Source organism: Lactuca sativa, chromosome 1 (assembly GCF_002870075.4).
Source record: "Lactuca sativa cultivar Salinas chromosome 1, Lsat_Salinas_v11, whole genome shotgun sequence".
NCBI classification, from domain to species: Eukaryota; Viridiplantae; Streptophyta; class Magnoliopsida; order Asterales; family Asteraceae; genus Lactuca; species Lactuca sativa.
Genome location: NC_056623.2, coordinates 26,182,675 through 26,203,048, shown reverse-complemented (window position 1 = coordinate 26,203,048; position 20,374 = coordinate 26,182,675). Strand labels below are relative to the sequence as shown.

The 20,374-nt window shown below is 31.4% G+C and overlaps 2 protein-coding genes and 1 long non-coding RNA gene across 3 annotated transcripts; 1 reads left to right on the top strand and 2 right to left on the bottom strand.

Moving 5' to 3' along the window:
* Positions 1–344: 344 nt before the first annotated feature.
* On the bottom strand, positions 345–2,418 carry LOC111876185 (uncharacterized). The gene is made up of 2 exons (XR_002844930.2): positions 1,814–2,418; positions 345–706 (listed from the first exon to the last, which is right to left on the bottom strand). It is a non-coding gene; the product is annotated as an uncharacterized LOC111876185 (long non-coding RNA).
* A 10,948-nt stretch (positions 2,419–13,366) lies between these two features.
* Positions 13,367–15,880, top strand: LOC111876187 (uncharacterized). The gene is made up of 6 exons (XM_023872718.3): positions 13,367–13,844; positions 14,294–14,648; positions 14,733–14,928; positions 15,071–15,202; positions 15,306–15,445; positions 15,544–15,880. Exons 2-5 carry the CDS (start codon positions 14,320–14,322, stop codon positions 15,426–15,428), a joined length of 780 nt encoding a protein of 259 aa, XP_023728486.1. The 5' UTR covers positions 13,367–13,844; positions 14,294–14,319; the 3' UTR covers positions 15,429–15,445; positions 15,544–15,880.
* LOC111876186 (protein WEAK CHLOROPLAST MOVEMENT UNDER BLUE LIGHT-like 1) lies at positions 15,569–20,374 on the bottom strand. Its single transcript, XM_023872717.3, has 2 exons — positions 18,948–20,374; positions 15,569–18,823 (listed from the first exon to the last, which is right to left on the bottom strand). Exons 1-2 carry the CDS (start codon positions 19,599–19,601, stop codon positions 16,121–16,123), a joined length of 3,357 nt encoding a protein of 1,118 aa, XP_023728485.1. The 5' UTR covers positions 19,602–20,374; the 3' UTR covers positions 15,569–16,120.

The following is a 20,374-nucleotide window of genomic DNA, read 5'->3' as shown; positions in this document are numbered from 1 at the left end:
TAAGAAATGTGTCCAAGATCTCACTTATGGATTCTCATGTTTGCTTGTTTGGTTTTTTCATCAAGTAATGTGTGTGTGTTTGGGTGTGGGTGGGGGGGTTCTAGACTGAATTAAATGCTTGAATGAGACTAAATGAGTACATTTTAAAAAATAAATATCACATATTCATCTATTTTAAGTTTTAAAAATATTCATCAATTCTAACATAAGAGAAGTTGGAAAACCAAATAGATAAAGGGTTCCTGTCTTAACACATTAATCCCGGATTTTGATGCCATAACCCATTACCCATCAAGTCATTCTGTCCAAACTAAGTATACTAAAAGCTTAACCCATTAAGTTCATTAAGTCAAAAAGAAATAACCTCTTAACATCGAAAAACCATTTTACACACGTTCAGCATCGAAAAATTGCAAAGCATGTATGCTTTATTAAAAATATTCGACTATAACAAATAAAACTGTGCTGGTAGAATTCATCTTTATTTAAAACCCATGCTTCATTTCATTTTATTCACAACTCATTTTGCTTAGGGGCCATGCTTGACTTTTTCAGATTCATACTTATCAATGGCAACTTGAAGCTCATCTGATCCACCAACTGCTCTCATGGTGTAGAAATACACACCAAACACAAAACCAGTCAATCCTCCAGCCACAACCAGATTCTTGCTCTTGGGTGCCAAATTCCCAAATCCAGCCATAACCTTATATAATATAACAATCAAGATTTAACATGATTCTGTAAAAGACGTGAATGCCCTCCTCATCACTGAAAATAACCCTGAAAAGATTGTCTAGTAATATAGATATTTATATGAAATCCCATTTAGCAAAAATGAAGATTGGATGTAAAACGATAGTCATGAAATGTAACATATGGCTCAACTTATCACTTATGGATGTGTGAGTCTTATTTATGAGAGATGAAAATGGGAAATATGAAATAAGAATAGGAAAATATGGATATGTAAATTGGGATTTCTTTATGCAAAAATATCTGATAGCTGAAGTTTATATGCTTTTATTGAACAAAAATGTGATAACTAAGGATGTCGGCTTATATTATCCGTTAACTAATGCAAGGTTTTCATAATATAGCCAAATTTATATACATTGCTCATTACAAAATGTATTTTTATCACCAATATTAACACATTATTCGCCAAACTCACATCAGATATCAAGCAACAACTGAATGCCCACAAAATGATAGTGGATAGTCAATTAACTGAGTGATTAACTTTTTGGGAGCATAGTATATGATTTTCTATTGCAATTTTTTTGTGTATAAAGAACACTGCAGCCTGTAAAAATGTTTAATTTTGGATAAATTATGGTTCTAATTCAAGCTCAAGCTCTGCTCGAATCAAGATAAGAAAGTCAAGGAACTCTTTGTAAAAAGGGTATAATAATCCATTTGTTATACTGTTAAAAAGGGCATCATAAATTCATACGATTGGGGGAGGATGTGGTCTGTGGAATCCCATTCTCTCCCCCAATATACATGCTTAACGGAAGATACGTCATACAGTGGATTCTAAACTAGAATCATACATATATCATCTTCAATGAACACAAAAAAAATAGAAGATCAGACGAAATTGGACTTGTGATTGATTTTGTTAAACGAATTTACCACATATCTTCAATTAACCAACAAAAGTGTTTTCGAATTGATCTCTAGGAATAAATACAGCTATCTTAGCTTCATGTTGCGCATAAGATTTTTTTTTTTTTGAGTTACTTGCTATTACATTACATGAAAACAACAGAGCTAACATATGCTAAAGGAGAAGAGAATCAGAAACAACCTTATGCGAGATGATGAGCAGCGATTCCAGGAAACAAGAAACACGATACAAATATCGGCTTGGAGTAGGGGTAACAAAATCGATTTGGAAACGAGTTGATATCGGTTCTGTTCAAATTGAATGATTTTGTAGTCGGCAAGGTTGGGTAACGGGTACGGGTCATCCGGGTATCCGACTGACCGACTCTAGCTCGAAACCAATCTCCGTGACTCCATCTGTGATCTGACGGAACCGGCCCGTTTTATATTGGATCTCGACCCGCCAACCCAACCCGAAATAAGGAGTTTCGTTTGTAGGTAACTAAACTCTCCAAACTATGTAACACGTTTAATTGAAAATGTAATGATGTTACATTCGAAACTACCAACTTCATTTGAACATGATCATCCGTTTAAACATAATAAAAATTTTAAATTTATACTTATGTAATATAACTTTTAACTTTTAATTTTTGTGATGTGCAATCAATATAAAATAAAAGGATAATGACCTACAATTTTTTGTCTTTTGTTTTAAAAAGTCGCTTATCGTTTTTTTAGTAGTTTAGGGGCTTAAAGTTCGATTTTACGTGTTAAAAAAACCATTATCAACATAATGAAGGGTAAGCCGATATCCTTGCTAATGTAACATTTTATCAAGAATAAACCTCTCATCCTCCCCACCTCCATATGTAAAATAAACCTCACACCATCACTTCTGCCTTAAAACACAGGTTTAATCTAAACCTCAAGAACAAAACCTAAAATCATGTATACTACAACTTCTTAGCTCATGTCAACTTCGATGAAAGCAACACCATTGTTTCTTGTTGTCGGAACTAGTTCCGTTGATTTTATTTGACTCTTTTATGTCATTTACTAGAATTAAAGATCAAACTTTCAGAATTTAACCGCAGAGAGAGGAATATTTATTGACAACTAAAGGAATCAATCTGATTACATGTTTCAGAAGTTGAAAGAGAACATACCCCAATGTTGAATAGAGTTTAAGAATCCAACTTAGTCAGAGAATTCACTAAAATCCTCAAATTGGGTACTTGTATTATGATTGTTTTGATTTAGTACAAGCCTCTTTATGTATATAAGAAGATCATGTGATTGTGGAGGATTCAAATCGAAATCGTGCTAAGTTTGACCATATTCCTACGTGTACACATGTTGAAGAAACCAAATTGAAGGATTCAAACTTACATTATTATATTTGCAATTCCTTGAAATAGAAACATTAGTGAAGAGAAAAAATAAACGCCTAAAAGGAAGTAGGGAAGAAATTTTGAGCACATACTCGGGTATTTCCTGAAAAACGATACTGAAGTGTGGCTTTTTTGTCTTTGTAGTTGGCGCTTCGTCGTTTTTTACAAATTGTTGTTGCTTCTTTTGTCTTAGCAGGTGGCGCTAGCTTAGCAATTGAAGGAAAAAAGATAATAATTCTTGAAATTTTTGGTGCCATTAATCTTTTGACAAGACTCCAGAATTGTGTTGGGTTATGAGTTAACCGTATGTTGGTATCTCAATGGACACCAGCTAGTACAAGCCCACTATTACAACTTAAGGTCTCTTATTAGTAGGTAACATTTTTATGCCCTTAGATTATAAAAAATGTAAAAGATCTTTTAAAACAATGCATGAAAGTTTGTAGACTACAATGTCATTTTCCCTAAAATACATTCGCCATTGTTAGTCGATATATGCATATGCCTAAATCTATGGAAATATGTTGGAAAAATCCATCAATGTATATTGGGCAATAATTTTTTTTGGAATTCAAAGGAGCCATTATGACATAGAAGATCATCAAGATAAAAATCATATGGAAAATACAAGTAGAGTTGTTTAAAGATTAAATCTTTATAATATTATTCATATTTTTGGTTATTTCAAAATTTGAAATATATTAGAGGTTTTAACCTATTAACTAGATGTAAGCTTTGTTTAAATTAAAATTTTAAAATGTTAGAACCCTGTCGTTTATTATATAAGTAAAGACTGGAAAAAGTTAATCATATCCAAGGTTTTAAAATTTTTGTCATGGTGCGTCATAGCTTCAAGGCTTGTATTTGCCGACGTGTTTTAACAAAATGCCGCCTTAAGTCATATATTAAATCATATATGTATATAAAAAAAATATAATAGAGAAAATATATAAAATTATTAATTATATACAAAATTGCCGTCTTAAGTCATGCCTTACAAACAACATTATTCATCATGACTCGTAAAAACTTCAGACTTAACATTACCGCCAAATCACAGCTAACGTTATTTAGAATCTTGACCATATTGACCCAATACATATCCGTTTATTTAACATGTTGACTGAAAAGTCTTAATCCAGTTGATTAAATAGGTTAAATTCTATTAAAATTTTAACACGTTTAGCAAAACAGGTTAAACTCGAACCAAACATAAACTAACCTAGCTTGACCAAATGTCGATATTCATTAAAACTAAAAAAATATAACAGGTCAAACAAAAATAACTAAACTTTTTCCAAATTCTAGTAAAACAATAAGCATTTTCTTATATTTTAATCTGCAGGCCCTAATTACCAAAAGGGACTTTTGGCCCGTCAAAATGGGCTATTCATTTACAAAGACAGTCATTTCAATTTTTCTTTTTTATTTAATCTAAAATTTCCTTTTTTATGGTCTTCCGAGATTCTTAAGTTAAGAAAATTAGAACATATATATATATATATATATATATATATATATATATATATATATATATATATATATATATATATATATATATCCTAATCTAATAAATAAGAGCATTTTTTTCTGGTTTAATGATGTTTATAGAAGATGATGTAAACACTACAAAGGAGTTTTGACTATGGGGAAGAATAGTCTTACTCATTGGAGTTATTTGATTATGAAATAGGCAGGAGTAATGTGATTATGTGCTTAGTATTTATCAATTATTATGTGCTTTTCAAATATATAACTCAAAACTTCATGTGGATTTTTATAGCATGTTCCCGAAGTCAATAGAGAAATATTTATCTTTAGATGAAACATGTTTAGATCTTCAAAGGCTACTCGACAGGTATTGGTTTCCTTTTTATAATCTTTTAGTAACAACTGCAAAATGAATAAGTGAGTATGGGCATAAATACAGTTTTAACTCTAGGAACAGAGAAAATGAAAGAAGTTGTTTGGGTTTTTTTTCTTCCAATTATTAGCCTTAAAGGTGGCCAAGTGTTTAATATGTAGTTTTAATGAAAAAATAGTTCCTTGAATGTGCTTACAAACTGTCACTCATCAGTTAGAAAAAAATTAATTTTCTAAGTACTTATATGATTGTTTCTCTTACGGAGATCATATGGTAACATAGGTTTTGTTTCTCTTCCTTGATTTATTTCCAATATAACGTTTAACTGCATTTTTTACTTTTTACTATATTTATACTTGATGTATGTAACACATGTTAAAGAATTGTAGTACTTAGCTTTTTGTTATATTTTATTTCTAAGAAATCGGCTGAAGATGGAATCGTTGGAAAGATGTTTATGATTCATACTTGGGGTAAAAATTACATCCACATCTCTTTTGCCTTTCTCAATATAAAAAAGAGCATTTTCAATTAATTGACTTGAAATATGATTTGTGTTGATAATCCACCAACCTATAAATTTGCAAAGGTGGCTACTATGTCATGACTTTTGTAGTGTTTTCAAGAAAAACTTTTTTCATTTGGTTATAAGCTGTAGACAGGGGCGGAACACAAGCAATAGTAGAGGAGGGGCCGAATCCTTATATATATATATATATATATATATATATATATATATATATATATATATATATATGTGTGTGTGTGTGTGTGTGTGTGTATGTGTGTGTGTGTCCTAAACCGATTATTCTCCTACCTATTTGTTTCAAAACAAATATTCTAAATACATGACTAAAGATATATCTATATATCTAGCCTTCTAATAACAAACCTTGGTTACTAATAGGAATCAATACATATAACTTTAGTAATATAAATTATAAAAAGAAGACAACTAATATACAATTGAATAAAGTATTACACTTATAACAAAAGTTTTTATTAAAAACTAATTAAATGAAAGACAAATAACATACAAAATAATACTTAGAGTTAGAGAAAATGTATAAAAAAAAACAAATGAAATCAATTTACTTTAGTTGTATGTTGCAATTTTACTATTATTACAAAAACCATTATGAAAAAAATAAAAAGGTATAAGACAAAACAAGTCATAATAGGTCCTAATGCCTAAGCTCTCACAGTAACTCTAATCTAGTCACTTTAATCTGACATTGGGTATTCTAAAACGAAAGTAAATATAAATAAAACAAAAGTCGAATCCTCAAAGCAATAGAAATATTATCACAAATGAAGAAGAGGAAGAATACATGTCTGTCACAGCGGCGATGGATGGTTGAGTCAAGGCGACAAGAAGGGTGGGATAGACCAGCATCATTGCTCTCCCGCTGCTATCTTTGTTTCTCCGGTGGAAAGGGATGCTTTCTCATTGTATCTCATTTGGTTTCGTTTTTTACTTTTTGAAGATTATTTCTTTACTTTATGAACTTTTGGAAATATAATCTATTCTATTTTCTATAACTTCTCTTCTCCTACTTTTTTCCTATTTTATCTCCTTAACGTAACCGATTGTAGTTTACTATTTTATTTTTTTCAAATTTATGAGGGCAAATACATCTAATTCTTAGATTAATAATTTTAAATTTTGATAAACGTACTGCTATAATGAATACCTGATCTTTTCTTCTGATCTTTTCTTCTTATCCTTTTGAAAGTGATGAGGGGCCAACATTAGTATTTACCTAAACTAGTAAGTTAATTTGAATTATCTTAGTATTAAAAGGCAAAAAAAACAGGGGGGCCATGGCCCATCCTGGCCCCTAAAGGGATCTGCCCCTGGCTGTAGATCTGAAGCTATCCAAATTCCCTATTTTTAAACGATAGTATTATATCATATGTTTTTGCAATGGTAAAGCATATTTAAAAAAAATCCTGGAATTCGACCCCATGACATGTTAATTTGTATGTTTCAGTGTAATTTTTTTTCTTGAACCTTTTCTAAAAATTTTTATATTTTTTTAATAAACATTTCCTGCAACTTTATGTTAGTACAGGGCCAATTGCTTTACTTACATTATCACTATTTCATTGACAGGGACCATTTTTGTAATACCATTTACAATTTATAGCATTCTACTTTATTTATTTTGAAAGATACTGCACTTTTAATCTAACTTGTAAGCAACAAAATACAAATGACTATTGTGCCCTTCCTTTTGTAAATGTTTCTATCATAAACAGAATGTTATTTCAATAACCCAACTCCCCAAGGAACGAATTAATTTATCCAAATAGTAATAGATTTGCAAATTGGCATATTATTTATTTTGCAACTGTCGTTATAGGCATCCTCCTTTCTTTTTATGTCACTTTTTTTAAATTATAGTATTTGTCATATTAGAGCATCCTACTTTCCATTATTCCATTATAATTAATCTGATTATCTATTTAATTTTTTTAACCTACAACAGTACGTTTGCCCAAGATATATCCATATTACACATAAATATTTTTTTGTCATATTAAGCAAATAATTCTTAAATTTAAGAGGGACAATTATATTAAATTAAATTAAAGTAATAAAGCCTATGATTTACTATTTAAAAAAATTAGAAACTCTCGATATAAAACAATCATGATCATATTTCTGAGATGAGAAATTATAAACAAGTTTTTATCAATCGTTTATAATATATAAGTAAATAAATGTCTTTATCCATTAATACCATTTAACAAGAATATAATTTTATTTTTAACTAAAAAAACAACATAAAATTATTTTTATTCCACAATATATCTATTTTTAACCGACTACATCAATGTATTTTAATTATTTAACCAAATTCAATAACATTTGTTTTTTTAACAAAAAATAACGTTAACCAACTAACCAAAAACTACGAAGTATTTTATCTTTAACTAATAACATCATCAATTATAACCCAAACAATAATGCAACACTAATTATCGTTGTAGAAATTCATATTGTTGTTTTATTTTTATTTCAAATCGTTTATTTGTGTTATTGTAAATTGTCAAACTGTGTAATATACGAGTTTTCACCTAAGTAATGTACTACATAACAGAGTCTTAAAATATTAAGAGATATAAGTTCTAAAATTTAATGTACAATGGTAAAATGAATGAAACCAAACAAAAATGGTAAAATGCTTCAAATTTATGCCTAAATGACTAATTTTATTATTTCAGATTATAAATTTCAACCTATGAAACCGTTTTCATGGGTTGCTTCATGTTCTTTTTATTCCACCTACAAAATACATATAACTTGAATGCATTTATAACTGGTGATAATATTTGGAGTCTTCTTTTTATAGCGACACATTTTTTGTATTGGTTTGGATTGTGTTCTCTAACTTTTAATATTTTCATCAAAACTATAAAAAAAATTCATATTTTTTGTTGATTAATCTGACAGGCTGTAAGTGGCAATTTACACAAAGTAAAAACCAAACTGAGGGTTGTGGATTTCCAATTTGGATAGGTTACCACATCAAGAACGTTGTACTATTTGATCATTTTGGGTAATATTTTTATATTCAAGAATGAGATTTGATATCTTTTAGCTAGATTCAATTATTTAAGTGGAAATGAGTAAATTAACCATTTCACTTAAACATTTTTTAGGAGTTTATAGAATGTAGCCTTTAAAAGAAGATTTTTGAATATGGGATTCAAGATTATGTGAATTTTGAATATTGGATTTGAGAAAACAATGCTTGGATCTCTAACTCCACCAAAAAGGTGTAAATAAATTCGGGAAAAGTTTAGTGAATGACTTCAAAATTCTTTCCTCGGTTTTTATTATCGTCATTATTTTTTTTTTTCTGTAATTCTGAATGTAATATTTCTTAAAAGCACGATATACCAACTACTTTCATACTTTATAAATTTTGGAATTTCAACATTTTATTTTGTAAAATGTTTTATTTTTAGAATTCCGAATGTAGACCAGAAAATAAAATAAAAATATTTTTTATATCATTTTACTTTCTGGAAACTGTTATTTATAGCATTCTACTTTGTAAAATAATCTCTTTTGAGGATTTCGAACATGGAATGAAAATTTTACCCGTGGTTTCCACGGGTTTTAACCTACTATATATATATATATATATATATATATATATATATATATATATATATATATATATATATATATATATATATATATAGGAGTGTTTAATTGAGAAAAAAAAAAGGTTGAGAATGGGGGAATCATTCTCAGCCACTCATTTATTTTTGTCGCAAAAGCCTCCGTCGTACCAGCAGAAATGGGAAAGGAATAGACATGTGTTTTCGAACAAAACATGTTTCCTTAAACTATGTTAATCATTACCTTAATCTATACAAAAACATAGTTTTTTCGATTTTTTTAATTTTTATGAAACAATTTTTATCGAAAAATGATTTTAAATATACCAAAATTCATGATTTTTTATTCTCTACAAATAGACATCCATATTGATATAGTCTTAAGATAAAATAATTTTTTTTTATATTTTCAGCTATCGTTATTCATAAGTGAATAAAAATGAATGAGATTTTTACTACAATACATTCGTTATTCATTTATGAATAAAAACTATGATTATTTTTTTTTTACAGTTTAAGTATCATTCATATATGAATATAGCATATAATAAACATAGTATATTCATATTTAAATATTAGAGGATGCATTCACTTATGAATATTACATAGTATATTCACTTGTGAATATTAGATGGTATATTCACTTATGAATATTAGATAATATTTTCATATCTAAATATTACATAGTATTACATGGTATATCACATGTAAATGTTACATAGTATATTCATTTGTGAATATTAAATGATATATTCACTTATTAATATTACACAGTGTATTCACATATGAATATTACACAATATATTCACATATGAATATTACAAGGTATTTTCACAAATATATATAATTTTTATATGTTATTCACATATGAATAACATACAGACTTACATATTTGGTTTTTTGTTTTACTAATCATATACCGAGAAAACATATTCATATATGAATATAACATGCTAATTTAGTTCATGCATTTAATCAAACAGTTTGAGTGCATATAATTTAACTTTTTTTAAAAATGTTAGAAACATGATATTTTGACTATTTAAATCTACAAAAGAGTAGATTGATATAGAATTATATGAAATTTTTCAAAAAAAAAACGATTTGATATTTTTCTAACCTCAATTTTCAAGTTTTATTTGATAATCGATATTGAATGAATAATATGAAGTGGATTTTTGTTGATTATCGATGATGTTGATCTAATAACGCTGAGAGTATAATTAATCATAGACGTTGAAGATCTAATCGTATTCAAGCACAATTGAAAGTTGAATTAAAAGAACCAAAAACGAATTTTTGTTGTTAACTGTTGAATCGTGTTAATTATTGACGAAGATCGATAATTGATTAGCACTGGATGATGTTGATGATGGTTTAATTGAAGAAATCTGGATGATTGTTGAAAGTTGGAGAAGAAATTTGGATGATGAACGATGAATGGGTTTAAACTACAGATACGTATTTGAGATTGAAGGTTGTTCTCATATTTACAAGTTTGCCACCGTGTCTTTTTATGCTTGAATAAAATGAGTGGCTGAGAATGATTCCCTCATTCTCAGCATTTTTTATTTTCTCAATTGAACCCACCTATATATATATATATATATATATATATATATATATATATATATATATATATATATATATATGTATATATTTGAGACCATTCTAATTTTGTGAGACCGTGAGACCAAATCTAAAAATAATTTTAAAATGCAAAATAAATGGAAAAATCCAAAAATTCTTTTTTTAAATATTATTTTCGGAACTTGAATTAACTAAAATAAATAAAATAAAATAAAATAAAAAATCCCGTTTTTTTTTTTGAAAAATACGTGAAATATTCTAATAAAATATTACATTGTACATATTCTAAAAAATAATTTTAAAATGCAAAATAAATGGAAAAATCTAAAAATTCTTTTTTTAAATATTATTTTCGGAACTTGAATTAACTAAAAAAAATAACAAAAATCCCGTTTTTTTGAAAAATACGTGAAATATTCTAATAGAATATTACACTGTACATATTCTAAAAAATAATTTTAAAATGCAAAATAAATGGAAAAATCCAAAATTCTTTTTTTAAATATTATTTTTGGAACTTGAATTAACTAAAAAAAAATTTTAAAAATAAAAAAAAATGCGTCTAACAGTCTCACAAAATTAGGTCGTCTCACATAAACCTAACCATATATATATATATATATATATATATATATATATATATATATATATATATATATATATATATATATATATATATTCTATTCAAAGTAATTATTGAGTTATTATATGCATAAACGTGGGTCAATCATTTTACTTATTTTTAATAAGTGATTAATACATATTATTTAATTAAATATAATTGAAAAATACCATCTAATTTAACTAGAAGGGTATTTAGTCAGTTAACATAGATTTAATAAAGAAAATTTGCATATTTTAAGGGATCAAAGATTCTATTAATTTTAAGAATCCGATTTTACAAATTATAAGGTTTTTAGTTCGGACATTCTGACAGAATATGTTTGAGTATGTTCAAAAATAAAAATATTCTTGAACCATAAAATAATAAAAATATTCTTGAACAAATTTTCTTGATCATGACTTTAAAAATTTCTTGTAGAATAACAAAATTCTTGAACCATCAGTTGAAGAATTAAAACAAAAATTATATTAATTTTTATAGAATACATGTAACAATTGCTAAGAATTACAATTACTTTTAAAAAATAAAACGAAAAAAATTTTCAAATCTGAAAAAAAAAAAAAAAAACATCAAAATCTAACAAAAACACTAATACATTCTAAAAGAATAATGTTGCTAAGAGACATCGTTCAAATTTCGTGGTCCGTTCTTCAAGCATCAGTTTCTGTAGAAACAAATCCAATGAATAAATTAGTGAGAAAATATCCACACTTCATTCCAACATAATTGGAATTCGTGATTCCATTTTGATAGAATTGGAATTCATTTACCAATAATTATATTAATTCGGGGAATTCTAACAGAATATGTTCATGATTATCATAAAAAAACATTCTTTTCTGATAGAATGCTATAAACGAAGAAATACCATTCAATTGAATCGTTTTAGCGAGCGCTTGGTGTGCATGAAAACAACTTTCAATTCAATTGAAGCATTCATCTGTCAAATAAGCAACCAAAACAACCATGATTTGTGTTCAACCGATCAAACCCAAAACTCATATAAACCTATCGATTAAACTTCATTGATTTACAATAAATCAATCAAAATAAGAAAGAAGATTATAGAAACCTGTGATTATCCAGCCAACAACAACCCTTTGTTTCTTCTTCTGCTTGCCCATTGATTTCGCAGCGTCAATCCAAACACCCATCTAATTTCGGTTCTTCTTCCCTGCCTCCACCGAACCACCTTCCAACCATCCCTTCCTACCTCGATTTCTTTCAAATTAACCTAAACAAGAACAACTAGAGATTGCTGGAACAAAAAAAAGGGAAAGAGAAAAAATAAAAGATGAAATCAACTAGGAAGCTGACGAAGAAGCCCCTAGTTGCGACGATCATCGGTGGCATAAGCTGCCTTCGATTTCCCCAATCGTTGCTCATTTTCACCACCCCATGACCTCCTTTAATCGATGTCTTTTGACCTGATGATGCCAAGACGAGGACCAAAGTCGCCTTCGCAGCCCCCCTTGCGATCGATCGAAATGTCCCGGAAATGCCCTTTGCAGAAATCGGTTCTTATTGAAAAAAAAAAAACCACAGAAATCGCGCTTAGGCATAATACCGCTCTATGAAGAAGACGATGAAGGGCAGCCCCACAAAGGGTCGCTGGTGTCGATTTGTTCAATTTAGTGTTTTCAGAATCGGTTTTTAGATAAAGAGGGGAACGAGATTTAAACTGGAGAGATACCATAATTATAGAGATTATTTTTTGAAGTTATTAAACAAATGACTAAATTACCCTTATTTATTTATTTAATTATTTAATTTTGATTTACCCATATTTATTCATACAATAACACAATACTTAGTTAAAATACTTGAATATATATATATATATATATATATATATATATATATATATATATATATATATATATATATATATATATATATATATATATATATATATATATATATATATATCCTCTTTGCATTTTTACAACCTGTGATTTTGTATTTTCTTAAGTACATATATTAAATATTGTCATAACTTTTGTTTTTGATAAAAACCAATGATTTTTAAAGGTTATACATGTGAAATTGCTATTCACCTATGTTTTCTTAATAAGTTTTTTTTTTTTTTTTTTTTTTTTTTTTTTTTTTTTTTTTTTTTTTTTGAGTTTAAAGTCGTTAAACTTAAACCTATAAAAGTATTTTATTTAATTTTATTTTAATAGTCACTATGATAATTTTGGAGACCCAACAATTATTTGTTGGTCATGGTCAACCAAATTAATGAATATATCTAAATAATAAAAAATTAATTGTTTTGGACTTTTGTTTAAAATAAGATTAAAAAAAAGTAAAAAAAATCGTATGAACCACCGCAAAGGCTATACTCATATTCTGGATTTTAACATTGAGAACGCATTCCAACACCGTCAAACCACCCCCACCTCCCTTACAGACTGCCGTTTTTTTTTTTTTTTTTTTTCCATCACCGCCTCCAAACGCCTTCTTCTCCGATGAAATAAGTGAAATTGGTTAGGAACGCCGCCCTAATCGGTCGAATCTCCCTTGAATTCATACGTGATTACTACTAGCCTTTCGTCTCCCTCCATTCTCACTGCAAATTCTTACGGATCCAAACGCGCTTATTTTATCATCCGATTTGAAGGTACCACTACTATTTATTTCTCGTAATTTAATCCATCTTTATTGTACCACACCTCTTGTATTTTTCTCATGTAACTTGAAACCAAACTTGAGAGTCGATTGCTATTAGGGCAAACAAATGATAATGTTAGGGACTAACTAGTTGGTAATCTTCAATTCTGTTACTTGTCTGTTCATCCGCTTGATTATCTTACTTGATGACAATATCAACGTTGCCAAAACAATTTATCTTTTCTCTGAAACGGTTAAGATTGATTATGTGTTTTGTTTAAGGAGATACTGATACATATATGATATATATCCTGTCCATAAGTATGCTTCTGCATCTGTGTTCTCCAGAAAATTTTATCCCTGGTTCTTTGAAGGAATCAAAACAATGGTGTCTTTGTGATTGATACTGGATGTTACACCTCATTACATGGATATGATAACTATTCTTTTGTTGTACAGTTGCTCTGTGTTGCTGCTTTATTGCCATGCCATCGTTAGGTTCAACTTCAAAGGCAGTGGGGCAGTTGATTACACGCAAAAATGGTGTCAAACAGTTAATGAGATGTTTACAAAACAACCCTGAAGTGGAAAATCATCCTCAAAGTCGGTGTTTTCGCAGCAGCATTGGAAATGTAGAAACATTTCCATCTTCCTGTCAAATAGTTAGTAGTATTCATAAGGATAAACACACTCCCTTGTTACAAAATATGTCTTCTGGTGTTGTTATTCAAAGAAGGGGATTTCTTGGCTGTGGCGATGGAGATGAAGGAAGTAATGTTCTTTCAAAAGTTCATGAAGAGAAACGTATTATGGGGTAATTTATGATTTTTCTTTTTTCTTTCTTTCTTGATTATTTGAATGAACTAATAGAACTTTTTTTTTTTTTTTTTTCTTTCAGGTATTCTCCAGAGCAGCTATTTGCAGTGGTTGCTGCTGTTGATATGTATCAAGATTTTCTTCCATGGTGTAAGAGATCTGATATAGTTCAACGTCATTCAGACTCAGCTTTTGATGCTGAATTGGAGATTGGCTTCAAATTTCTTGTTGAAAGCTATGTGTCTCATGTGCAATTGGTAAAGCCTAAAATGATAAAGGTAATGTTTATAAGCTTAGCACATGTATTATGTTAGAATCAAGTCATGTACTTCACTTTCACTTTCTTTATTAAGTCGTTCTTTCTGTATTTAGTCAAACACTAATGCAATTTGGTGTGTGTTTGTTTTTGTTTGATTACAGACAACTTCATCACAAAGCAGCCTTTTTGATCATTTAATAAACATATGGGAGTTCAACCCGGGACCCATTCCAGGAACATGTGACCTTCATTTCTTTGTGGATTTTAAGTTCCAATCACCCTTATACTCACAGGTAAGCATCATTTATCATTTTAATATTGCTTTGGTTGAAATATATGAATTTTTTTTATAATGATTTGTGGTTGTGAATTGTGAATTGTGATGTACAACAACAGATGGCATCCATGTTTTTTAAAGAAGTGGTGTCTCGACTAGTTGGTTCATTTAATGACCGTTGTCGATTGATATATGGGCCCGGGGTCCCACTTCATGGAAAGAATATTGAACGAAATGCATAACAGACAGTTTGTAATCGGTAAAACCATCTATCTCATCAACCAATGTGGGCCCATTTGTTACACAGGACATGAGATGATAGTATGCCTTAAATGTTGGGTTTTGATGGTATTGCAGGTTAAAAAGGTTTTTTTGGAGGTCAATAATGGAAATTTGACAGTACAGGGGAAAATTTTCTGCATCATCCATGACTTTCTCTAATTCATTTCTAATTTTTCAAAGCCGTTAAGGGATTCAGGGTTGGATTTGAAGTTTGAAGTTTGAAGTTGTCTTCTAGTTTGTCCTCAAAAGCTGTAGCTGTAATCTATTTTGGTCCTTTTGGCCTTTCAGCATATGTAGACACTTACTTATTGCACCCTCCTACCTTTTAGACCATAATCATATCACAAGTTACCAAAATACAATGTAATGGTTATCAATGATATAAAATAGTTCTGAATTTGGAGCTTCAAAATGTCTTTGATAATGGTTAGTGGTTTTATATCAAATCCCACCATGTCACCTCATAGCTCGTTGACAAATATAATCCAATTGAACTTGTAAAATATCCTCCTACTACTTTTGGTGATGTATCTTCAAATCATTTAGAACTAGCAAATATAACGAACGTTATGATACAAACATGATGGACAAAGGTAAGTCATTTACATTACACTTTCTAAAAATGAACAAACTAACTCTCCACTTCAAAGACTTAGGAATTCTTTTGCGGTAGATTTTTAGGATTCTTATTATTCCCCATAAACATAAAAAATTTGGGCATAGCCGCCTTTTTCTTCTTCTTTGAACCTGGACCATCGGGTGACGCGTCACCACCTGACTCACTTATGCTTTCCGTACCTTCTTTGGCTTCCTTACTTTCCTTGTTTTCCTTACTTCCCTTGCTTTTATTTTCCCCCTTACCCCATTTGAATGGGTTCATGGAGTTGGAATTGGATTCCGTGGTGGTTGTTGATGTACTTTCGGCACCTTCCTTCCCCTCCTTACTCTCTTTGTTTTTATTTTCCTTACTTTCCCCCTTGCCCCATTTGAATGGGTTCATGGAGTTGGAGTTGGAATTGGATTCCGTTGTTGCTGTTGTTGATGTGCTTTCCGCACCTTCCTTGCCTTCCTTACCCTCTTTGCTTTCTTTGTTTTTATTTTCCTTACTTTCCCCTTTACCCCATTTGAATGGGTTCATGGAGTTGGAGTTGGAATTGGATTCTGTTGTTGTTGCTGCTGCTGTACCTTCTGTACCTTCTTTACCCTCTTTGTTTTCCTTGCTTTTATTTTCCTTATTTTCTCCTTTACCCCACTTGAATGGGTTCATGGAGCTGGAGTTAGAGTTTGTGTTGGTATTGGTATTGGTATTGGAGTCTGTTGCTGTTGTACTTTCAGCATTTTCCTTGTTGTCCTTGTTATCCTTATTCTCCTTGTTTTCTTTTCTTTTTTCCCTTTCTGCCTTACCCCATTTGAATAGGTTGATGGAGCTAGAGGTGGTGGTGGAGGTTGTGGTGGCAGTGGCGGTGGCGGTGGAGGTGGAGTTGGAGTCTGCTGGTGTTGTTGTTGTTGCTGATGTACTTTCCTTACTTTTACTATCTTTACTTTTATTATCCTTATTTTCCCCTCTCTTTGCCCCAAACCGCGATTTAAGAGAGGAAGCAATATTAACATTCAACTTCAAATTCAAATTGGAAGTCGAACCGGCAGTAGAATTGGGATCCGGATTCCCGTTCTCTTTGTCCTTGTCCTTGTCCTTGTCTTTGTCTTTGTCTTTCGACCCGCGAAAAAAACCGCCATGACTTGTCTCCTTTTTTGCTTTTTGTTCGGTTTCTCCCTTTCGTTTCTTAAGCTCCTCTTCAATATTCAACTTTGATTCCTTGGCCAATTCCGCCTTCTCCAAAGCCACATTCAAAGCCTCTTTCCGGGACGCCAATTCCGAATTCAATTGCGTGAGTTTATTCAAACTTTGCATTTCGGAATCCTTAGCTTCCTCAATCTGTGCCATGGCATCCGCCACCCGTTTATCCGCTGCCTCTTCCGCATCGTGTCCTTTTTTACTTAAACTATAATATTCTTCTAATGTAATTGTCACACCGTCTTTTTGGTCATCAAATTTAAGCGCGCGGGAAGATTCGCTTTCTTGAAGCGCGCTAATCGCGCCTAACGCTAACTTCTCCGCAGCTCGGGCAGCTTCGATTTCCTTTTGGGCAGCGGCGAGCTTTGTTGACATCGTGTTTGCTTCCGATTTCGTTTGGTCGGTGGATTCTTTTGCTTTTTTCAAAACCCTCCGAGCACCTTCGGTCAGCGATTTGGCGCGTTCGGCGTCTTCGGTCACCTTTTTGAGTTGTTTTGGGAGTTCGGTCAGCTTTTCCTGGGTTTCTTTTTCCTTTTTTCGAATTTCTTCGAGTTCTGTTCTTGTTCGTTTTAATTCGGATTCTAAAGACGAAACTGCCCCTGCCCCTAACCCTTTTTGCTTCCGGACTTGCGTTAAAGTCGCCTTTTCGGTTTCTAGTTCTGCGGTTAATGAATCAGTGGCATTTTTCAAATCCATGATTTCTTCTTTCGTTTTCTCGATGTTTTGGTTGACTTCTTCGAGGTTCTTTTTGGCTAGTGCTATACCGGATTGGATATCGATACGGGTGAAACTGGAATCGGAATTGGAATTGGAATTGGAATCGGAATTTAATTCCCCCAGGGAATTATTCCCTTGCATGTAAACCGCTAACTGTTCTTTTAACTTATACAGTAAAACTGAAGAGCTTTCGAGTTTTGTTTTGAGATCTTTGGCTAATACAATTTGTTGTTGGACTTTTTCTAATTCTTCTTCTGAGCGTTTGAATTCTTTGTCCCAATTTAAGGCGTCTTGGTCATGTAATATGGCTTCTGCGTATCTGTGTTCTTCGGCTTCTAAATGTGAAGCGTGTGTGGATTCGATTGCTTCTTTTGTTGTTATGAGTTGAATCGTTAAATCCTCTACGGATCTCTCGGCTTCTTTAGCCGCCGACACTGATTCCTGAGCTCTCTGAATGGCGGCGTCTCGTTCCGTTATCAAAACGGCGAAGTCTCTACGGATTTCTGACAAGTCATTTCTGGCTTTTATGAGGTCTGCAGCGGCGGCTTGGTGGCGGGCTTTGGCGACTTCGAGTTGGGTCTTGGCGGCGACGCATGACTCGTCGGTGTATCCTTGTTCCATTTCTGTGACTCGGAGTTGGGCGAGTTCGGAATCTTGTTTTGCTTGACGTTCTTCCGTTTGTGCTCTTTCTAGGTTTAATTTCAGTTCTTCTATCAGCCTTTTTGTGCAATCGAGTTCTCTTAATGCTTGATATTTTGCCTTTTCGGCTTCCTCAGATTTTTTCTTGAACGCCGGAATTTCCTGACGCGCCTTTTCCAGTTCTTGTTCGATGTATATCCGTCTCTGCATCATTTAACACACATAACTTACACATATTAAAATTAGAACAAGACTTGGTGTATCATCATAAAATAATAGGATTTGGGAGTAAAACAAAACATAATGTGAAGAATGGAATGGAATATACCTCGTTTGTCTGAGCTCTGTGAGCTTTCCAATCAACAATCACACCGAACATGGAAACGGCTTCTTTAACGGATTCAAAGGGCTTCTCCCTATCGATATGAGCAGCAACTTGACCAGCTTTTGAATCAGGTTGATCAAGCGGTTTATTTGAACCATCCTTGTTTGCTTTTGGAGACGAACCAGGACCACCTTTGTTTGCTTTTGGAGATGATCCATGATTGTTCCCTTTTGGAGATGAACCATAATTGTTTGCTTTTGAAGATGAAGAAGCATAATTGTTTCCTTTTGGAGATGAAGCATGATGGTTTGGTTTTGGAGATGATGAACCATAATTGTTTGCTTTTAAAGATGAACCATAAACGTCTCCTCCTTTTGGAGATGATGAACCATAATTGTTTGCTTTTGGAGGGGATGAAGCATAATTGTTTGCTTTTGGAGGAGATGAACCATAATTGATTGCTTTTGGAGATGAAGCATAACTGTTTCCTGGAGAAACGTCATTAAGATGTTCAATATATTCAGCCTTCATACGTCCTGAAGATGAATCTGGACTGAGGAATGTATCCTCACCAGAAGAGGATTGATCGGCGATTTCTTGGAGACGCTTATCAACAGAACCAAATTGATAATCTTCCCGAGCTCTCTCTTCATCCATTCCAGAAAAGATCAAGAAGCAGAGTCACCCGGGTATCTGTAATTCGTTAATCACAGAAATTGACATTTAACACCATCCCCAAGTTTTCATATCAGAATTAGGCCAAACAAGCAAATTGATGAAGTTGACTTAACCAAAATACAAAAGCATAATCCCTAAATAAAACCAATAATCAAATCGATTACTTCCAGGCTTCAATTTTCCCTCATCATCATCAAACAACCGAATTTTCATCGTTTGCCAATTAAACCTAAAATCATCAAACTAACAATAACATCACATGTATATAGGATACCTGAAAATCCCCGGAGTTAAATCCAGAAGCTTATTACAATGTCCCTCGGGATTGTTTTTTTTTTTTTTTTTTCCTGAAAACTCGGATAAATCCAACAAATCAACAGTTATAGCGCCAAATCCACTGTAAACACAAAATCCAAATCACATTGACGATCAAAGCTAGCATGTAATCTGAAACAAAAACAACAAGTAATTACCTATCGATTAACAAATCTCAATTCTCTATTCCTATTTCTGAATGAAGATTCATATGAAATCCATTTCCGAATGACGAACAGGATTGAATAAAATCGTGTAATTTTGTTCACCACAACAGAATCTGAGAGGCAGGGCTGTTTTTCGTAGAGTTTCATACTTTTTTGTCTATTTTTAGATGAATAATTTCTGTGATTTTAGATGGCGAAAGATTTGCAGCTGCCATTGTTTCTCCTCTAAATTTAGATGGATTCGGGAAAACGACCCCTATGCACGGCCTA